Raw genomic sequence first — 16441 nt, 5'->3', positions numbered from 1 at the left:
TCCCCCAATATCTCCTTCTCCACAGGTGCCGCAAGAACCCATTAATATCTCCAACAATCCAATTGTCTAGCCTACCTTCACTCAAATTCAAACCCGTTCCAAAATAGGTCACTCTCGACCAAAATCATTTCCTGATTTCAAATTATTCTATAATACCCGACATCCTTTGCAAGCTTTTTATGCAGTCTTGGATACTCCTGAACCAACATCCTACACTCAAGCAGTTTCAGATCCACAATGGCGTGCTGCAATGGGAAGAGAATTTGATGCATTGATGGAAAATGGGACTTGGTCTTTATGTCCTCGCCCACTTGATAAACACATTGTCAGGAACAAATGGGTATACAAAATTAAGAGGAGACTAGATGGCAGTATTGAACATTTTAAGACCAAACTGGTGGCCAAAGGGTATGATCAAAAGAGTGGTGTAGACTACCACGAAACTTTTTCACCCATCATTAAGCCAACTACTATTCGACTAGTTTTGGCTATTGCCGTTCATTTTCATTGGCCCATCCAACAATTGGATGTGTCGAATGCATTTCTACATGGATTTTTAGATGAAGAGGTGTTTATGGAACAACCAAGAGGTTTTGTTGATGAAACCAAACCAAACTATGTTTACAAATTACACAAGTCTTTTTATGGTCTTAAACAAGCCCCAAGAGCTTGGTTTCGACGATTATCACAACAACTTAGTGAGCATGGTTTCCAAGAATCCGTCAATGACTACTCTCTGTTTACTCTACATACTGATAATGTCAGAATTTTTGTCTTAATATACGTAGATGATATTTTGGTAACAGGATCTGACGCCTCAGAAATTACCAAACTCATTCGACATCTGCAGAGTATTTTTCATGTCAAGGATCTTGGTTCTCTGTCTTATTTTTTAGGCGTGGAGGCTAATAGGAGCTCACAAGGACTGCATTTATGTCAAAACAAGTACATTTGTGATCGCTTAGACCAGACTCAAATGGTTGGTGCCAAGCCATTTGCATCGCCTATGGTAGCAAGTACCAAACTGTCCAGTATAGAAGGAGAACTAATATATGATCCTTCTACTTATCGACAAACCATTGGGGCACTCCAATACTGCACAATAACACATCCTGATATTTCTTATGCTATTAACCAGCTATGTCAATATATGCACCAGCCAAGAACTCCACACTGGCAGGCTATGAAGTGAGTTCTTCGCTACTTAAAGGGCACTATAAACCATGGACTGTTCTACACACCATTTCCTCTACAATTACATACCTACTTCGACTCGGATTGGGCAGGCAATCTAGACGACAGAAGGTCTACTAGCGGCTATGACATTTTTCTAGGCAGAAACCTAGTTTCTTGGAGCTCCAAGAAACAAAACGTGGCCTCTCGTTCGAGTACCGAAGCCGAGTACTGTTCAATGGCACTCGCTACAGCTGAAGTATACTGGCTCATAATGCTTTTCAAAGAATTGGTTAGTGGCCTAGTCCACATGCCAACTATATGGTGTGATAACATTGGGGCAGTTGCACTCGCTTCAAATCCAGTGTTCCATGCACGAACGAAGCACGTAGAGATTGACTATCATTTTATTCGGGTGAAAGTATGCAACAATGATATTAAAGTCCAACATATCTTAACCGTGGATCAAATAGCGGATGTCTTCACCAAAGGCCAAACTACACAACATTTTCAATATCTAAAGAGCAAATTAATGGTCTATCAAAACCCCATTAGTTCAAGAGGGGGGGGGGGTGTTAGACTATCAGAAATTTCAGCAGAAAATTCTAGAGCATCTGCACCAATTCCTCACTCCATCCATTCTGTTACTAATTCAAAATCATCCAGCTATCAGCGTGACTTTCTCCTACAAATGTATTTGATTGTTTCCTCATTTTGCTCATATTTATTTTCTTATTATACGCTTGACAGTTCAATTGTATAGTTATAAATATAATGGAAAACTATACGGTTAAAGTGTGTTAGCCAAGCCAAATATATCTTGTGTTCATTTTTTTTGTTGAATTATTAAGGTTTTACAGTTTAAAGGGAATATGTGTAAGACTTTTGTCAAACATAATAACATATGGATATTGAAAACAATACCTACACGAGTGTCATTCAAGTTAAATATATCAAATTATTGAAATTTTCATGAAAAAAGACTATAATATCAATGTGACAATATGATGTAACATAATAAGTACTTTACAGTTATCAATCTTTTTGTATTTATAATACAATATAAAGAAGGTTTAAAAAGTAAGTAGAGAAATATTACATCCAGGGCAAAAGATGTATCTTGACCTTCCCCTGAGATTTGACAAAAAGACAAAAACTTCTCATGAGATTTTAAAATTTTCATAAGTCTCTCCTTAAATTTTTAAAATTTCATAGATCTCCCGTTACTTTTGATTTTTGTGAAACTTATGCCCCTAAAAAGTTTATGTCTTTGCAAAATACAAAGGGAGGCCAATGTCTTTTTGGTAAACCTTAAAGGAGGTTTATGGAATTGTCAAAATCTTAAGAAAGGTCTCTAAAATTTTTAAAACCTTAAGGGAAGTAATTGTTTTTTGTCAAACTATAGGAGAGGTAAGTGTTTAAAGTCTGCTACAGCTAGCTAATGCAATGCAAGAACAATAATTTATTCATAATCAATTTTTCGCTTGAAAATTGGCTCCCTCTCTGAATAAGTGGCCCGCACACGCCAAGTTGATGGCTATGAAAATTGTCTTTGGTGGTTAATTTTGTCATTGGCATATTTGCTAGTGAACTTAAGTGTCTGAAGTTGAAGGATTAAAAAAGGAATTTTTGTATAGTTGTTTTTAAAAATAAAAGAAGAGGTTATGTATTTTTTTTTTCATACTAAAAAATATGCTGTTATTTGTTTTCAAAATTATTCCAAAACATGAAAAACAATTAAAGTGCATTTGGTTAAGTTGTTGTTGTTATTATTATTATTATTATTATTATTATTATTATTATTATTATTACCTTCATTGAGATTTATCAAAAATGACACAAATCTCCTCTGAGGTTTCAAAAATATCATGTACCTCTCCTAAGGTTTGCTAAAAAGATACAGACATCCTCTAAAAAAATTTATCTTTTCATAAAATATAAGGGAATGTTTGTATCTTTTTGACAAAGTTCAGGGGAGATCCCTGAAATTTTTGAAATCGGGAAAGGTTTTTGGAATTTTTGAAATCTTAGGAGAAGGTTTTGGAAATTTTGAAATGTCAGGAGAGATCATTGTCTTTTTTGTCAAATCTCATGGAAGGGTAGTGTCTTTTTCCCTTATTATTATTATTATTATTATTATTATTATTATTATTAAATAGACTGTAGTTATATTTTCATTGTATGAGGAAAAGTGTATCAGAAAACATGGCAATCAAACATTTTAAAATAATAATAACTCTGCGTAATTTAAACTTTTAATTCAGATTTACGTAGATTTTGATCTAAATTCAATATAAAATTATATTGAATTTTTATCAAATTTAAACTCTGAAATTTATACTATTAAATATAGTGAAACTAGTATTTAGGAAAAATGATTTTGGTGTTTGGATTTGTGCATATTTGAAAGAAACTTTACACGCAATATAATCTTATAATACACTTTGTCTAAATCCACATAAATTTAAATACAAAGTTTTTAAATTCACGCTCCCAAACACAAAATTAAATGAGAATCGTTATAAATAAAAAAAACTAAATAATTAGGGAGATTTTAATTAAGCCTTCACTACATCTAAGAAAGAAGCTGCATTATTAAAACATGATCGATCAAGTTAAGAACCAATCAAACATCACAAAAAATAATTGAAAAAAAAAAAAAAAAAACTAGCAATGGCCCAAGGCATTTGTGCACACTAATATTTCCTAAGATCTTCGGCCTTGGTACTGCGGGCAATGACATCTTTCAAGCTTTGAATCGTATTTTTCATCTATTAGGCCGTAGAAATTAATTAAAAAAACTGAAATGATTCTTGAATGAAGCTCAACCTCGGCTTCTCTTCATTTGAAGCTAGTAAAACAAAATGTGAGAAAAAACTAATTGTGTTTTTATATGCATTTACGCAGCAAGAAGATGCAAATAAATTTCTATTACGTGTGTGGTGCAAGCCTTTCTCTAAGTCAATTTATGACCATAGTCAATTCAAATCAATAATTATGAATTAAAAATTACTTAAAATCTAACAACATATAAAAGCAATTATCTAAAACGTGAACTGATTAAATCCTAAATCCAATAATTTCTTCTAGCAGATGCAGATCATATAAACCTGTCATGCAACAAAAAGAAAATAGTACTAAAAATACGCAGGGAAACCGCTTACATACGTTGCTGGAGAGGAGTCAAGTGCGGCAAAAAACCCCATGCAATTTCAAAAAGTCGTGGTCAAAGGTTAATCCCATCACATTAACCAGCTGCCATCCCTTACACTTCGGGCTGCATCCCTCGTCTCCACCCCACAACAAAGCACTCCCTCCTCCCACATCCGCTCTTTTTTGCCATCACTCTTGCGCGTCCCCATCCCGGACGCCGAGTGGGCACCTCCACCGCCGCCCCCGCCCCCGCCGCGACGCCGCCATGTCTACCGTCCACATGATTCCCTTCCAGCTCTTGGAGATCACCCTGCTGTCCGCCCAGGACCTCGCCCCTGTCTCCAAATCTATGCACACCTACGCCGTCGCCTGGGTCCACCCCGAACGCCGACTAACCACGCGCGTCGATCAGCAGGGCAGGGCCAACCCCACCTGGAATGACAAGTTCGTCTTCCGCGTCGACGACCACTTCCTTGCCTCCGACACCTCCGCTATCATGATTGAGATCTACGCCGTCTCCTGGCTCCGCGACGTACGCATCGGCACCGTCCGCCTCCTCGTCAACAACCTCGTCTCCACCTCCACGCGGACATCCGACGGCCTCAGCACCACCCGCTTCGTCGCCCTCCAGGTCCGCCGCCCCTCCGGTCGACCGCAGGGCATCCTCAACGTCGGAATCACCCTCCTCGACAGCGCCATGCGCAGCATGCCCCTCTACACCGAACTCAGCGCCTCCGCCGTCGGGTTCCAGGACTTGATCGACGGGAAACTGCACAAGAAGCAAAATCCCGTCGAAGAAAAGGATAAAGAGATCAAGCCTGGCGAGTTGCGGCGCACCCAAAGCGAGCGAACCGAAAACACGAAACCTCATCATTTCCCGGCGAGGCCGGGGAGTTCGATATGCAACGGGTCAATTTACAACGGAGATTCGATTTGCAACGGGTCCATGATCAACGACGGCGGCGGCATGGGGTCTGTCGGCGGGTCGATTGTGAACGGAGGCGGTGGAAATGGGTCGATTTGTTCGGACGTGGGGCCGTCGCCGTCGGTTGTGGCTGCAGCGGTTGCGAAGGGTTTGTATCTTCCGCCGAGGATAACGAGGAAGGACGCGGGGAGCTCGTTGATATTGGATGATTGGACGGTGGAGAGTAGCGTGGAGGGGCTTAAGTCAAAGTTGGAGAGGTGGCGAACGGAGCTACCGCCGGTACACGATCGCGGGGAGCGAGTGGCGGTGAAGCCGAGAAGGAATCAGCGGCATGCACGGCGGCACACTGACGGAGGAGGAGGAGGAGGAGGAGGAGGGTTGTTTTCATGCTTTGCAAATGCGTATGGGTGTGAGTTCTCCATTACGTGCGGGACCAAATCTAAGAAGAAGTATAGGAACGGCAAGGCTCCTCTTAATCGTGAGGAGGAGGATAACCTAAGCCAGTCCTACATATGATGCCGTCAAAGATTGCTAGGGTTTAATTAGAGTGCTCTTGAGCTTGAGTTGCACATGCAAAACACTTCCTGTCGCTGTACCAATCGTCACATTGTGACCAAGTAGTACTTCGACCAGACACATGCATCTATATCTGCGTGAATCAATTTGAAATATTAACCGAGACGTCAAAGGTCATGGCGCGCATGTACGAGGACCAGCACTGTCGGAGTAGCTGACCAATCTACAAGTATTTTTCTTACGTCATGCATGCATCCGTTGCTGGACAAATGAAGGTTGATACAAGGTGGATGTGATGGAAGCCTAAGTTCAAGCTTAATTAGGTTAGAGCTGGTACGAAAATGAAGATAGGGAGGTAATTATGTTAGAGCCTCCTTTCTCTCCTTTGTTTCTTTCCCTCTTGTTTTTGCTTTTGTTTTGTTTCGGTTTGTTTGTTTGTTTTTTTTTTTTTTTGGGTTTAAATTTTGGGAACAACAAAAGGAAAGTCATGTATACTTGCTAGCTTGAGCCATCACATGAATGTAAATTAATGATCAAACTAAGATAATAAGCTGTGATCATTTGTTTATGATAATAAATGATAATTGCCTGAAATGGATGTTTTGTCTTTGCAAATTGATGAATGATCAATAAAACGAATTTTTTGTTCATGGGTATTGGGTTGCTCTTGCCCATCATTTTTTTTTTTTGGAATTTTCACGGCTTCATAGCTTAGCCCTAGTTGGATTTCACTTCCATTTCCATATATTTTGCTTGCAATTAATCAAAATAATGTATACTTATTTTTTTGGACTATTTCTAGATTTGTGCATGTTATCCTTGCGCAGAGGCCATGCTAATCTTCTCTGTATTATTCCAATTTTATCGGACGTCTCCAAAGAGTCATAATGTATGCTTACTAATTATTTGAACTTGCTTAGTTGAATTTTCAAAGTCCAAAATTTGTTTATCTTCTAATTATAAACATAATATTGAAATGTATAATGTGTGCATTTGTTTCATGAGATAAGATTTTGCACGATTTGAACCACACTAAGGAAGTGTTTCATAAAATGTACACCTACACAACATTCAATGTTGAACTTTGAATTAGTTTTTGAATTTTTTGAACCAATTTAGAGTTTGATTTAACCCCTTAACACTAAAAAGTAACTTAATGAAATGTATTATAGGCACATTTATTTTACGAGACAAGGCTTTGCAGGATTGAACCACACTAACGCTATGTTTGGTACGTAGGAATGGAATGAGATAGGAATAGAATGGAGTGAAGAATGGAATGGAATGATCATTCACATTCTACTTTTTGGTGAGAAACATGAAATCACATTGGAATAGAATGGACATTCCCATTCTCCATTTCATTCTCATGTTTGGTATATGCAATGAGAATCCATAAATTTTCCATGAATCCATCCTCGAAAGACCATTCTCCATCTTCTTCACTATGTCCTCATCATTCCTATAAATTTTAACACAAGAAATATGTACAATAATTTGCATACACTTCCCGCAAAGTGAGTTGATACATTGAATTCAATTATAAACTAGTAGCTTATTTTAACTGAAAGAAATCACCAACAGATAAATCCTTGATACAAAAAACTTATTTAAGATTAAAGTCAATTTATATATTATGTTGCTCTATGAAGAAATTGATTTCGGTTACCTTTTGTCTCATAAGCTTGTCTCTGCGAAGAAAAGTCCTAACTGCGCCTGAAATTCACCACTGAGAGAGAGAGAGAGAGAGAGAGTAATTATAATTATGTTTTTTAAAGAATATAATTATAAAGAAATACAAATGTCTCATCTCCCCAAAATTTAAATTTATCAAATCATGTTTTAAAAAAGTCATCTCTTGTTTTTGCATTGAATTCGGTGCATCAACTCTCCCAAATTTTAGGTTTGTAAAATGAAAGTAAAAAAAAATAAAAATAAATTTTCATCTCTTTGGGTGGGTGGCGGTGGCAATAGTAGCCGTTCTATGTGATAGGTAACCAAGGCTAGTTAGCAGATTTGGGTGATGGGTGGCCAAGGATAGAGGTGGTGGATGTGGGTAATGGGAGGCGGTGGCAAATGGCAATGGCCCCAGTTTGCAAGTGATGAATTTAGCAGCCAAACTTCCTTCTCGCTATAGCACCATGTATACCCAATCCAACAAGGTTTGAACCTCTTCAATGTATTCCCCTCTAACACAAACTATTCCCCCGCCATGGTTAAACAATTGGTTCATATGTACATTGGGCTCTTTATGGTCATCAAAGTCTAACCACTTGGCATCCTTAAACACACGAGCCTTTACTTTGAAAGCCCAACAATTCTCAATATCATGTTCCTCTAAATATTTGCATATTATAACGACCCCAAAAATAACTTCCTTGATGATTCAATTCAATTGAATGTCAAACCCCCCCCCCCCCCGGCTATCTCTCTCTCTCAATGTCTCTTACATTTTTCTGCGAAATTGAAAAACGAACATCATTCCCGGGTCCTAGCTACGCTCTTCAGAGATTTGACTGGAAAAATTTCGTCTTCTGCATATCGTAGGCATCACTCTAGAGTTAGTGTAAGTGGACTAGATTATGTCAGTTTTTATTTTAAAATTTAATAGATTAAATTTGAGTGTATGAATATGGTGATATCATGTCAAATTTAATTTTATAATTTACCTGATGAAATTGAGTATATGAATATGGAGATATTTATTTTATTTAAATATATTCCTGATTTAAATGAATTTTGTGATTTCAATTATTTCCATATGCCTGAGTTAAACTAAACTGCGGGGATTTAATCAAATCGGGTTTTTGGAAATATATTGGAATTAAATTAAACCGCGAGAATTTGATCAAATCGGGTTTTTGAGTATATATTGGAATTAAATTAAACCGTGGGAATTTGATCACATTTTTATTTTAGTTATATCCAATTAGATTTGAGTATATGAATTTGATGATATTGGTTTTATTTAAATTTATATGTGAGTAAAATTGAAGTACGTAGATTTGATCCTGTCCATTATCATTTAAATATATTTGAGTTAAATTAAATATGTGGAGGTGATCATACCCACATTTTTATTAAAGTATACCCGAATATATTATTATATATTTTTTCTGGTAATTTATTGAATTATAAATAACACGCAAATTGTGTGACATGAGTTTAATTTATTTTATTGCATAATTAAGCATGCTGGAATTTTTTTTTTACGGAGTTATATTTATTATGTGTTTTATTGTGAATTTTACAGTGTATGTTTAATATGTGATTTATTGCAAATATTGATGAGATTGAGAATAAGGATGATATTTTTGTACATATTTTATATTGGAAATATTGATGAGATTATGATATTGTTTTCATAAATTACAATTATATGTTTTAAGAACCCTGATGGGCTAAATGTGGCGAATACTCGGTACCGTAGTTACAGAAAAATATTAGTGCAATCACACTATTGTGGAAGTGTTGGCCGTGGATGGTCAATTTGGCCTAAGTAGGGTTGTACCCACCTATTTCTAAATCAGGATGTGGTAGACAAATCGATCTTACAGACGTAATATTTTGATTTAGTTTTGATCGGCCAACCTAGTTAAGTCTAGTTGTCGAACCGCACAACCCGTCAAAGGGATTAAACATGACATGCATAAGCCAAAAATGAGTCCTTTATACATATTTGGGTATTTATGTGATTATGACATTTAATATGCATAAATGATGTTTTGAAAGAAAGTACGAATATTTATTTATATATGTGATCTACAGTTTTACAAATGAAATTTTTATTTAAAATAAAATGATTATTAAATTATTTTTACACTAAAGTTCATTTTAACCACACACTGATAATAATCTAATCCTTATTTACTAAGAGGTGTCTCACCTACTTATTATTAAACATTTCTTATACCTTGAGGAGCCTAACTGAAATCAAAGTAGCGTAGCGGAAGCGTGGGTGGGATTAGAAAAAGCTTTTTAGATTAAATTTTAATTTTGTTATTTTTGTATATGTTAAAATTCCTAAGGATGTATTAAATTTGATATTGGAGATGTTGTTATAATGAGGTTATTTACTCTAGTTGTAGAAACCTGAACCTGCAAATTTAATAAGAAAGGAAAATTTCAAAATGAAACAGCAGGCTTCATTGACGAAGCCAATGTTCTCGTCGACAAAGGCCCTTCTACGGTTCGTCGCTGAAATTCATAGCCTCATTGACGAAGAGATCTAGAGCGTCTGAAAATATCAAGTTTAGGGTTCGTTGATGAAACCCTATAATCGTCGACGAACAGCCTTCTGTGGTTCGTCGAAGAAGACGCCATTTCGTCGACGAATTTGACCTGGTTAAGGGGTCTATAAATAGGATATTTTGTTTGCTTCTTCATTAAGAAACTTAATTCCTCTCTTTCTCTCTTTAGAACCCACGCCCAACGTCTCTCTCTCTCTCTCTCTCTCTCTCTCTCTCTCTCTCTCTCTCTCTCTCTCTTTTTCTTTGATCTTTCGCCGTTCATTGGCTGTTTCAACAATCGGAGGTTACCACAAAGATCAGGGGGCGAATATCTACAAGTCTAGCGGATTAGATTCTTAATCTCAAGAAAAGCGTCTCGGGTGTTTTTCAGGAAATAGGTAAAGGGATTTGTTTACATAAACTATTTTTGAAATCTAAACCGGTAGAACTGTAGGTTATGATATTATGTACGATATGACTGCTTATTTGAAAATTTTCACCAGGTAGAATTGCCGATTTTTGATTTTACGGTTTTGCTAAAAACTAGGGTTTTGGGGTATGACCTCTAATTTTTCCTAAAACTCATTTCTTTGTATTAAACCTAAAGTAGGAGGTGCTTGAAACCCTTGTTCTCGATTTAAATTATATTTTACGAACCATATGTTATACTAATGCTTTTTAAACTAAATGAGTGTGGCATGAGATGTTAAATGAAAATATACTGAATTGAGAAATATGATTATGAGATATGGGAACTGGAGTTCCAAATTGTTATTAGGAAATGTAGAAAAGAGATGTCAGTTAAATACCGAGAGATGTATGTACCAAGGTTAAATTGAGAGTTATGTGTGTCGGTTTATACCAATGAATGAATGAATGAAATGTGAAAAATACTAGAGCTTCTTAAATGTTTTATGAATGAAAACAGGTTACTGTGCTTTCAATATAAATTGTATATATGATATATGAACCGCTTGAGAAAGCTTGTTACCAAGAAAGCACGGTACCGTTGCTAGCATGAGAGATACAGTGCAACCACACGTTATTCTTGAGTATGGGTTTCTAACTAGACGACTTGATATGAAGGGCCACTGGTTGTTTACGGACCAGGGTGGTGTAGGCCAAGTCAGACTGGAGAGAGTGGCATAACTAGCCTGGTGACCCTAGGACTAGATCAAAGCATTATAAATGCACAACCCGTGCCATGGGGAAGTAAATGGTGTAGTTATGATGTTTCAAAGCTGAGATGAGTTCATTATGCATATACATGATTTAAAAATAAAATGGGCAAAGTTACAGCTTTGAGTACCGAGCCGAGGGATCGTACAGTGTATGAGCCTGTACCCTACCCCAACCTTGGGAACTCTTGCTCGTAATGAGCAAGATTATCTTATGCAAGAATTATATATATTCTATATTGCAGGTTTGTGAATGATATAAATGTGTAACTACTTTCTATTGGAATAAACACATGTTGTCACACACTGATGTAATATGATTTACCTTACTGAGAAGTGTCTCACCCCAATATACAAATTTTATTTTAGGTCCTGCAGGAAACCGATCCTAAACTTCTAGTGAGACTCTAGAGTGTAGTGTTTATTGTTAGTTTATGTAAGTTCTTGTATATGTACTAGGCTTTGGCCAGGTTGTCTTTTTAGGGATTGTAATTGTAACGCCTCAAACCCGCCAAGTGGGGCTAGAGGTGTCATGAGACCAATTAGATGTCTCTGATACCATTCATGCAGCAGAACTAATTAAACCACCTCAAACAAAATACCAGAGTTCTATATACATATATATATACAATGTAATGCCCCGAACCCTTAAACCTGGTCCGGTGCATTATACCTGATAAAATCCTGATATTCCATACATTAAAATAATGCAACTAGATGATATTCCAAGGGTAGTTGACCTCTTGACCGATTCGGTCAATCGAGTGATTTACACTGTGAAAATTTGGTCGACCGAAGCACTATTCAATGCACAGTTTCGATCCTATTATTTATTAGAAGTCACCCCTGTTCATATAGGTATAAATTTTAAGTTATGGGGGACTTTATATGTGATTATTAGGGACCTAGGGTCAATATAATGTCAATGGCCAAGGCTTTTCAATTGTGCCCAAAAATCCGACGTCGGTCGACCTGCCCTAATGACATTCAGATCCCTATGGTCAGTCTACGGTCATTTTGAGCATTAAACCCTATCATGCATGCATATGCATTATTACAGACCATTTAAATTATTATAGACTAATTAAAAAAGAATGCAAATACAATGGAGAATAGGTCTTTATTCTTTCGATTCTTTAGACGCCATAAATTAAGCTTGATCTTCATAGTCCGTATGACTTGCTTGAGTTCCTACCAACAATGCATGTTAAGGATAAACTTGTTTAGGAAGCTTAGTGCACAGGTGAGAAACATTAGTTCTGTCATAATCAAAACGGGATCAGACTCATAGAGTCAACACATATTTTCTCTTGTTCTCTCTCTCTACTTTCGATTTCTCCTCCTTCTCTCCTCCAATCCGACTCTGTTTTTCCCTATTTTGACGATTGAAAGTTACCACGTTGACCCTAGGGAGATTCTCTACAACTTAGCTGGAGTGGAATTCTGGTTTGGGGTTCTTGAGCACCATCCCAAAATTAGGGTAAGTAGGTTATTTTAGGGTTTATGCAGTTATTTGGAATATGTGAACCTAGGAAAGGGGATAGATGGTAATATACTGGGGTTTGAGTTGTTTAAACTAGTGTTAATGTAATTTCAGGGTTTGGAGTTCTTGACGCTGTAAGCGTGATTTAGGGTTTTTCTATAGGCTTCTTAGGAAACATGTAAGAGAATAGATTAAGTCAGGATTTTCAGAAAAATTTAATGTTTATTATATAGTATATGCTTCAGAAATATATTTATGAATTAATGTAGCTTTTGGGAATACTGTTGAACAAAGAAAATAGATTTTATAGCATGTAATTGTGACAACCTGCTTAATTTCCACACACACACACACACACACACACATATATATATATATATATATATATATATTAATATAATAAAACCAATATCCCAAAACTCAACAAATCATAATCCACCTGGACCCGTGGGTGCCAGGGATACATCAGTAACACATAACGGAAGCCTAAGCAGTAGAAAACATAAAATCAATATATCATAAACACAAACCATTCATCACAATACCAGAATTACTACATCCATTGTATTTAAATATATACATCTTAAAAAGAAAGACCTAGGGACATTTTTTACAAAAATCCCAACCGTCCCCACCAAAACTTACCCTTCAAAGAGGGCAGATCAACAGAACTATATTAGCGAAGCTTTATCCGCACTCCTATCAGGGGCCCCTGAAATGTTTATGAAATTCGGGGTGAGACACCTCTCAGTGAGGGAAATAAACTAACACTCGTGTGTGACAACATAAGCATTTCTGTGGTATAAATATATTCATAAACATAACCAATAAAACTGTATATATAACATTTCTAGGAAAACATGTATAATCAAAACATAACAGAACATACTGTATTCTCATAGCATAACTCATCTCATATAATAATAATACAAAAACAAACATCCCTGGAAGGTTAGCTGGCTTTTGTCATGTATTACCCCCCACATGACTGGGTTGTGTGGCCCGAAGGCGAGACCTGACAATGGTTGGCCGACCACTGCCAAGTCAAGAGTACAGTCAGTAAGTCCGATGGGTTTGCCAGACCTGGTCCATACACCAGGGGCACTCACACACTTCTTAAAACCACATTGACCAATCAATCTCACACCATTCCGTACATCGGCATTAACACAAATATCATGATAAATCATGAACACATAGCATCGGTACCGTGCAAGTGCTAGCCTAGACCAAGCCAACTAGGTTCTGATAACATATAACATATACTGAAACTATGATACATGGATATTTCATACCATTAATTATCAAATCAATCATATCATTTTGCATATATACGTATATCATGAAAATCATCGTCCCGTATGTCGGTATTTCACATTTTACCATAGCTCGGCCCATACGCCAGCAAATTATATCCATAACTTAGCCCGTACGCTGGCAAATCATATCCATAACTCGGCCCGTATGCCAAAAAATCATATACATAGCACGACCCATACACCGGAAAAATATATCCATAACTCAGCCCATATATTGGCAAATCATACACATAGCACAACTCGTACACCGGCAAAACATGTAAAAATCTCGGCTCGTATGCTGGTTTTCCATTATACAAATCCAAATCTTTATCATATTCCTAGAAAACAGTTTTTCATTAATAATATCTACTCATGCCACACGAAATAGGGTTTTTTTTTTCATATATCTAACGTACCATCATTTTTAACAATATTTCCAAATATAAATCATATATAAATATATTTATTTCCCTGAAATCAAATGTTATAATATTATACATACTTTTCATAAAATACTAAATTAGTTTATCCCCTTACCTGAGTGCTGAACAGCCCTTACCTGAGTGCTGAACAGCCCCTACAACAAACAGCCCCGCACCTGTAGGGTTCCCTATTCAACACCCTGAAAACAACATTTCCCAGAACTAAAGTTTAGTATTTCTACGTGTACTACGCTTTCTACAACTATCAAATAACCAAATACTGAGTAGAAAACCTTACCCTGGATTTGGGATGGTTTCCAACTCAGCCCCACCGACGATCTGCTCTGACAAACTTGTAGAGAACTTTCCCAAGAGCATCGTGGTGGCTTTAGATCGTCGAACCGGTAGAAAATTGGCCGATATCTTAGAGAGAAGGGATGAGGGGTGTACAGGAGAGAGAAGGAGGAGTTTTTGCGCAGGTTTTCGACTAAAAATGAATTTTACCCCTACTTATACACTGGCCTTCATTGACGAGCCACGTCACCTCGTTGACGAGTATTGTAGAAAATTCGTCGACGAACTTGAACCCTCGTCAACGAATTTTAGACTTCCAAAAATCCTCTTTCGGTATCTTCTCGTTGATGAGATGGAACTTCGTCGACGAGATCTTGAAGAACTCTCGTCAAAGAAACCCCTGTGTTCGTCAACGAGGCCTGAAAAATTTCTTGGGATTATCCCATCCAAAATGCAACGTCGCGTTCATCGACGAAGTCGGTTGCCTCCTTTTGTTCCTGTTTTCATTTCCCTTTCTTTCTATTATTTAAATACCATTATTCTTCTGGTCGTTACAGTAATAGTATAATACAAAGTAGAACTCACTCATGTGGCATAAGTATAAGTTTAATGTTATAACAACATGTCAGAATATATTATTATTTCATAGAATAAGTATGATTTTACAGTAATTTTTAGAAAGATCATAAACAGTATAGAAGCTAAGATATTTATAGTATATTATAATATGATAGTCGGCACAGATGCCGTGTAATGATAGCCAGCGCAAATGCCGTGATATGATAAGTCGGTGTAGATGCTGTGATCAGTTTTAATATGACAGTATATTCAGAAATTATGAAATGTCAGCTTTTATTCAGAAATAAGTAAAAGCTCGGTCAGATGGTTACGTATGTTATGAGCGTGGTACCGTTGCTAGATCAAAGAGAGGATACCGACTGTGTGCTAACCCGTTAGAGGTTGACGGAGAGTAGGATAGCAAAACCTGGATAGTTTTTTATGTTATGAGCGTGGTACCGTTGCTAGCTAGCTAGATCAGAGAGAGGATACCCACTGTGTGCAGACCGTTGAGAGATTTGATGGAGACTAGGATGGGCGCACCAAATTGGTGTATAGCCGATAGTGCAACCACACTATTCAGGAAGTGTGGGTCGGAGGCCGATTAGCCCCGAAGTGTAGGCGGTGTGTAGGATGCCCATCGTGTATTGACCCGTTAGAGGTTTGACGGAGAGTAAGATAGGTAGACCAGGTAGGGTGGGCAATCGTGCGTAGTTATGCTATGTTTGACTTAACCTGGTAGGTCAGCCAGCGTTAAATCCAGCCTACGGGTTGCACAACCTGAGTCATGAGGGGTTAATTCATGATTTGCAGTTATACATCTAGGATAAGATTTCAGTAATATATAGATTTAAAAATGATTTTAATGATACGAAAATTCATTATGTTATAGTAGGATTATGTTTAAAAATACAGATTTTCATGCATTATCAATTACAACTTAAAGATATATTATAGTTATATTATTTGTAGTATATGTTTATAATATGATAAAACTCACGTTGCCACACACTGATATTAGTCTATTTCCCTTACTGAGAGGTGTCTCACCCTAACATTACAAATATTTCAGGAAATCTTGATAGATGAGTGGAGCGAGTTACGTGATAGAGGAGTTCATTGGTATTACCCTAGTTGCAGGGTAAGTAATCGTGTTGGAGACAGGATGGATTTTTAGGGTATATATATGTATATGTAGAACAGTGAATC

At 37.0% G+C, this 16441-nt stretch overlaps 1 protein-coding gene and 1 non-coding gene across 2 annotated transcripts; one reads left to right on the top strand and one right to left on the bottom strand.

Annotated features, from left to right (window-relative positions):
- Positions 1–4288: 4288 nt before the first annotated feature.
- LOC131153902 (uncharacterized) lies at positions 4289–5767 on the top strand. Its single transcript, XM_058106350.1, has one exon. The coding sequence runs from the start codon at positions 4289–4291 to the stop codon at positions 5765–5767; it is 1479 nt and encodes a 492-aa protein (XP_057962333.1).
- A 781-nt stretch (positions 5768–6548) lies between these two features.
- Positions 6549–6651, bottom strand: LOC131154729 (U6 spliceosomal RNA). The gene has a single exon (XR_009136641.1). It is a non-coding gene; the product is annotated as a U6 spliceosomal RNA (small nuclear RNA).
- Between the last annotated feature and the right edge of the window lie 9790 nt (positions 6652–16441).

The sequence above is a fragment of the Malania oleifera genome, chromosome 4, assembly GCF_029873635.1.
Source record: "Malania oleifera isolate guangnan ecotype guangnan chromosome 4, ASM2987363v1, whole genome shotgun sequence".
NCBI lineage: Eukaryota > Viridiplantae > Streptophyta > Magnoliopsida > Santalales > Ximeniaceae > Malania > Malania oleifera.
The sequence above is the reverse complement of the archived record's forward strand: the minus strand, read 5'-3'. Positions and strand labels throughout refer to the sequence as shown.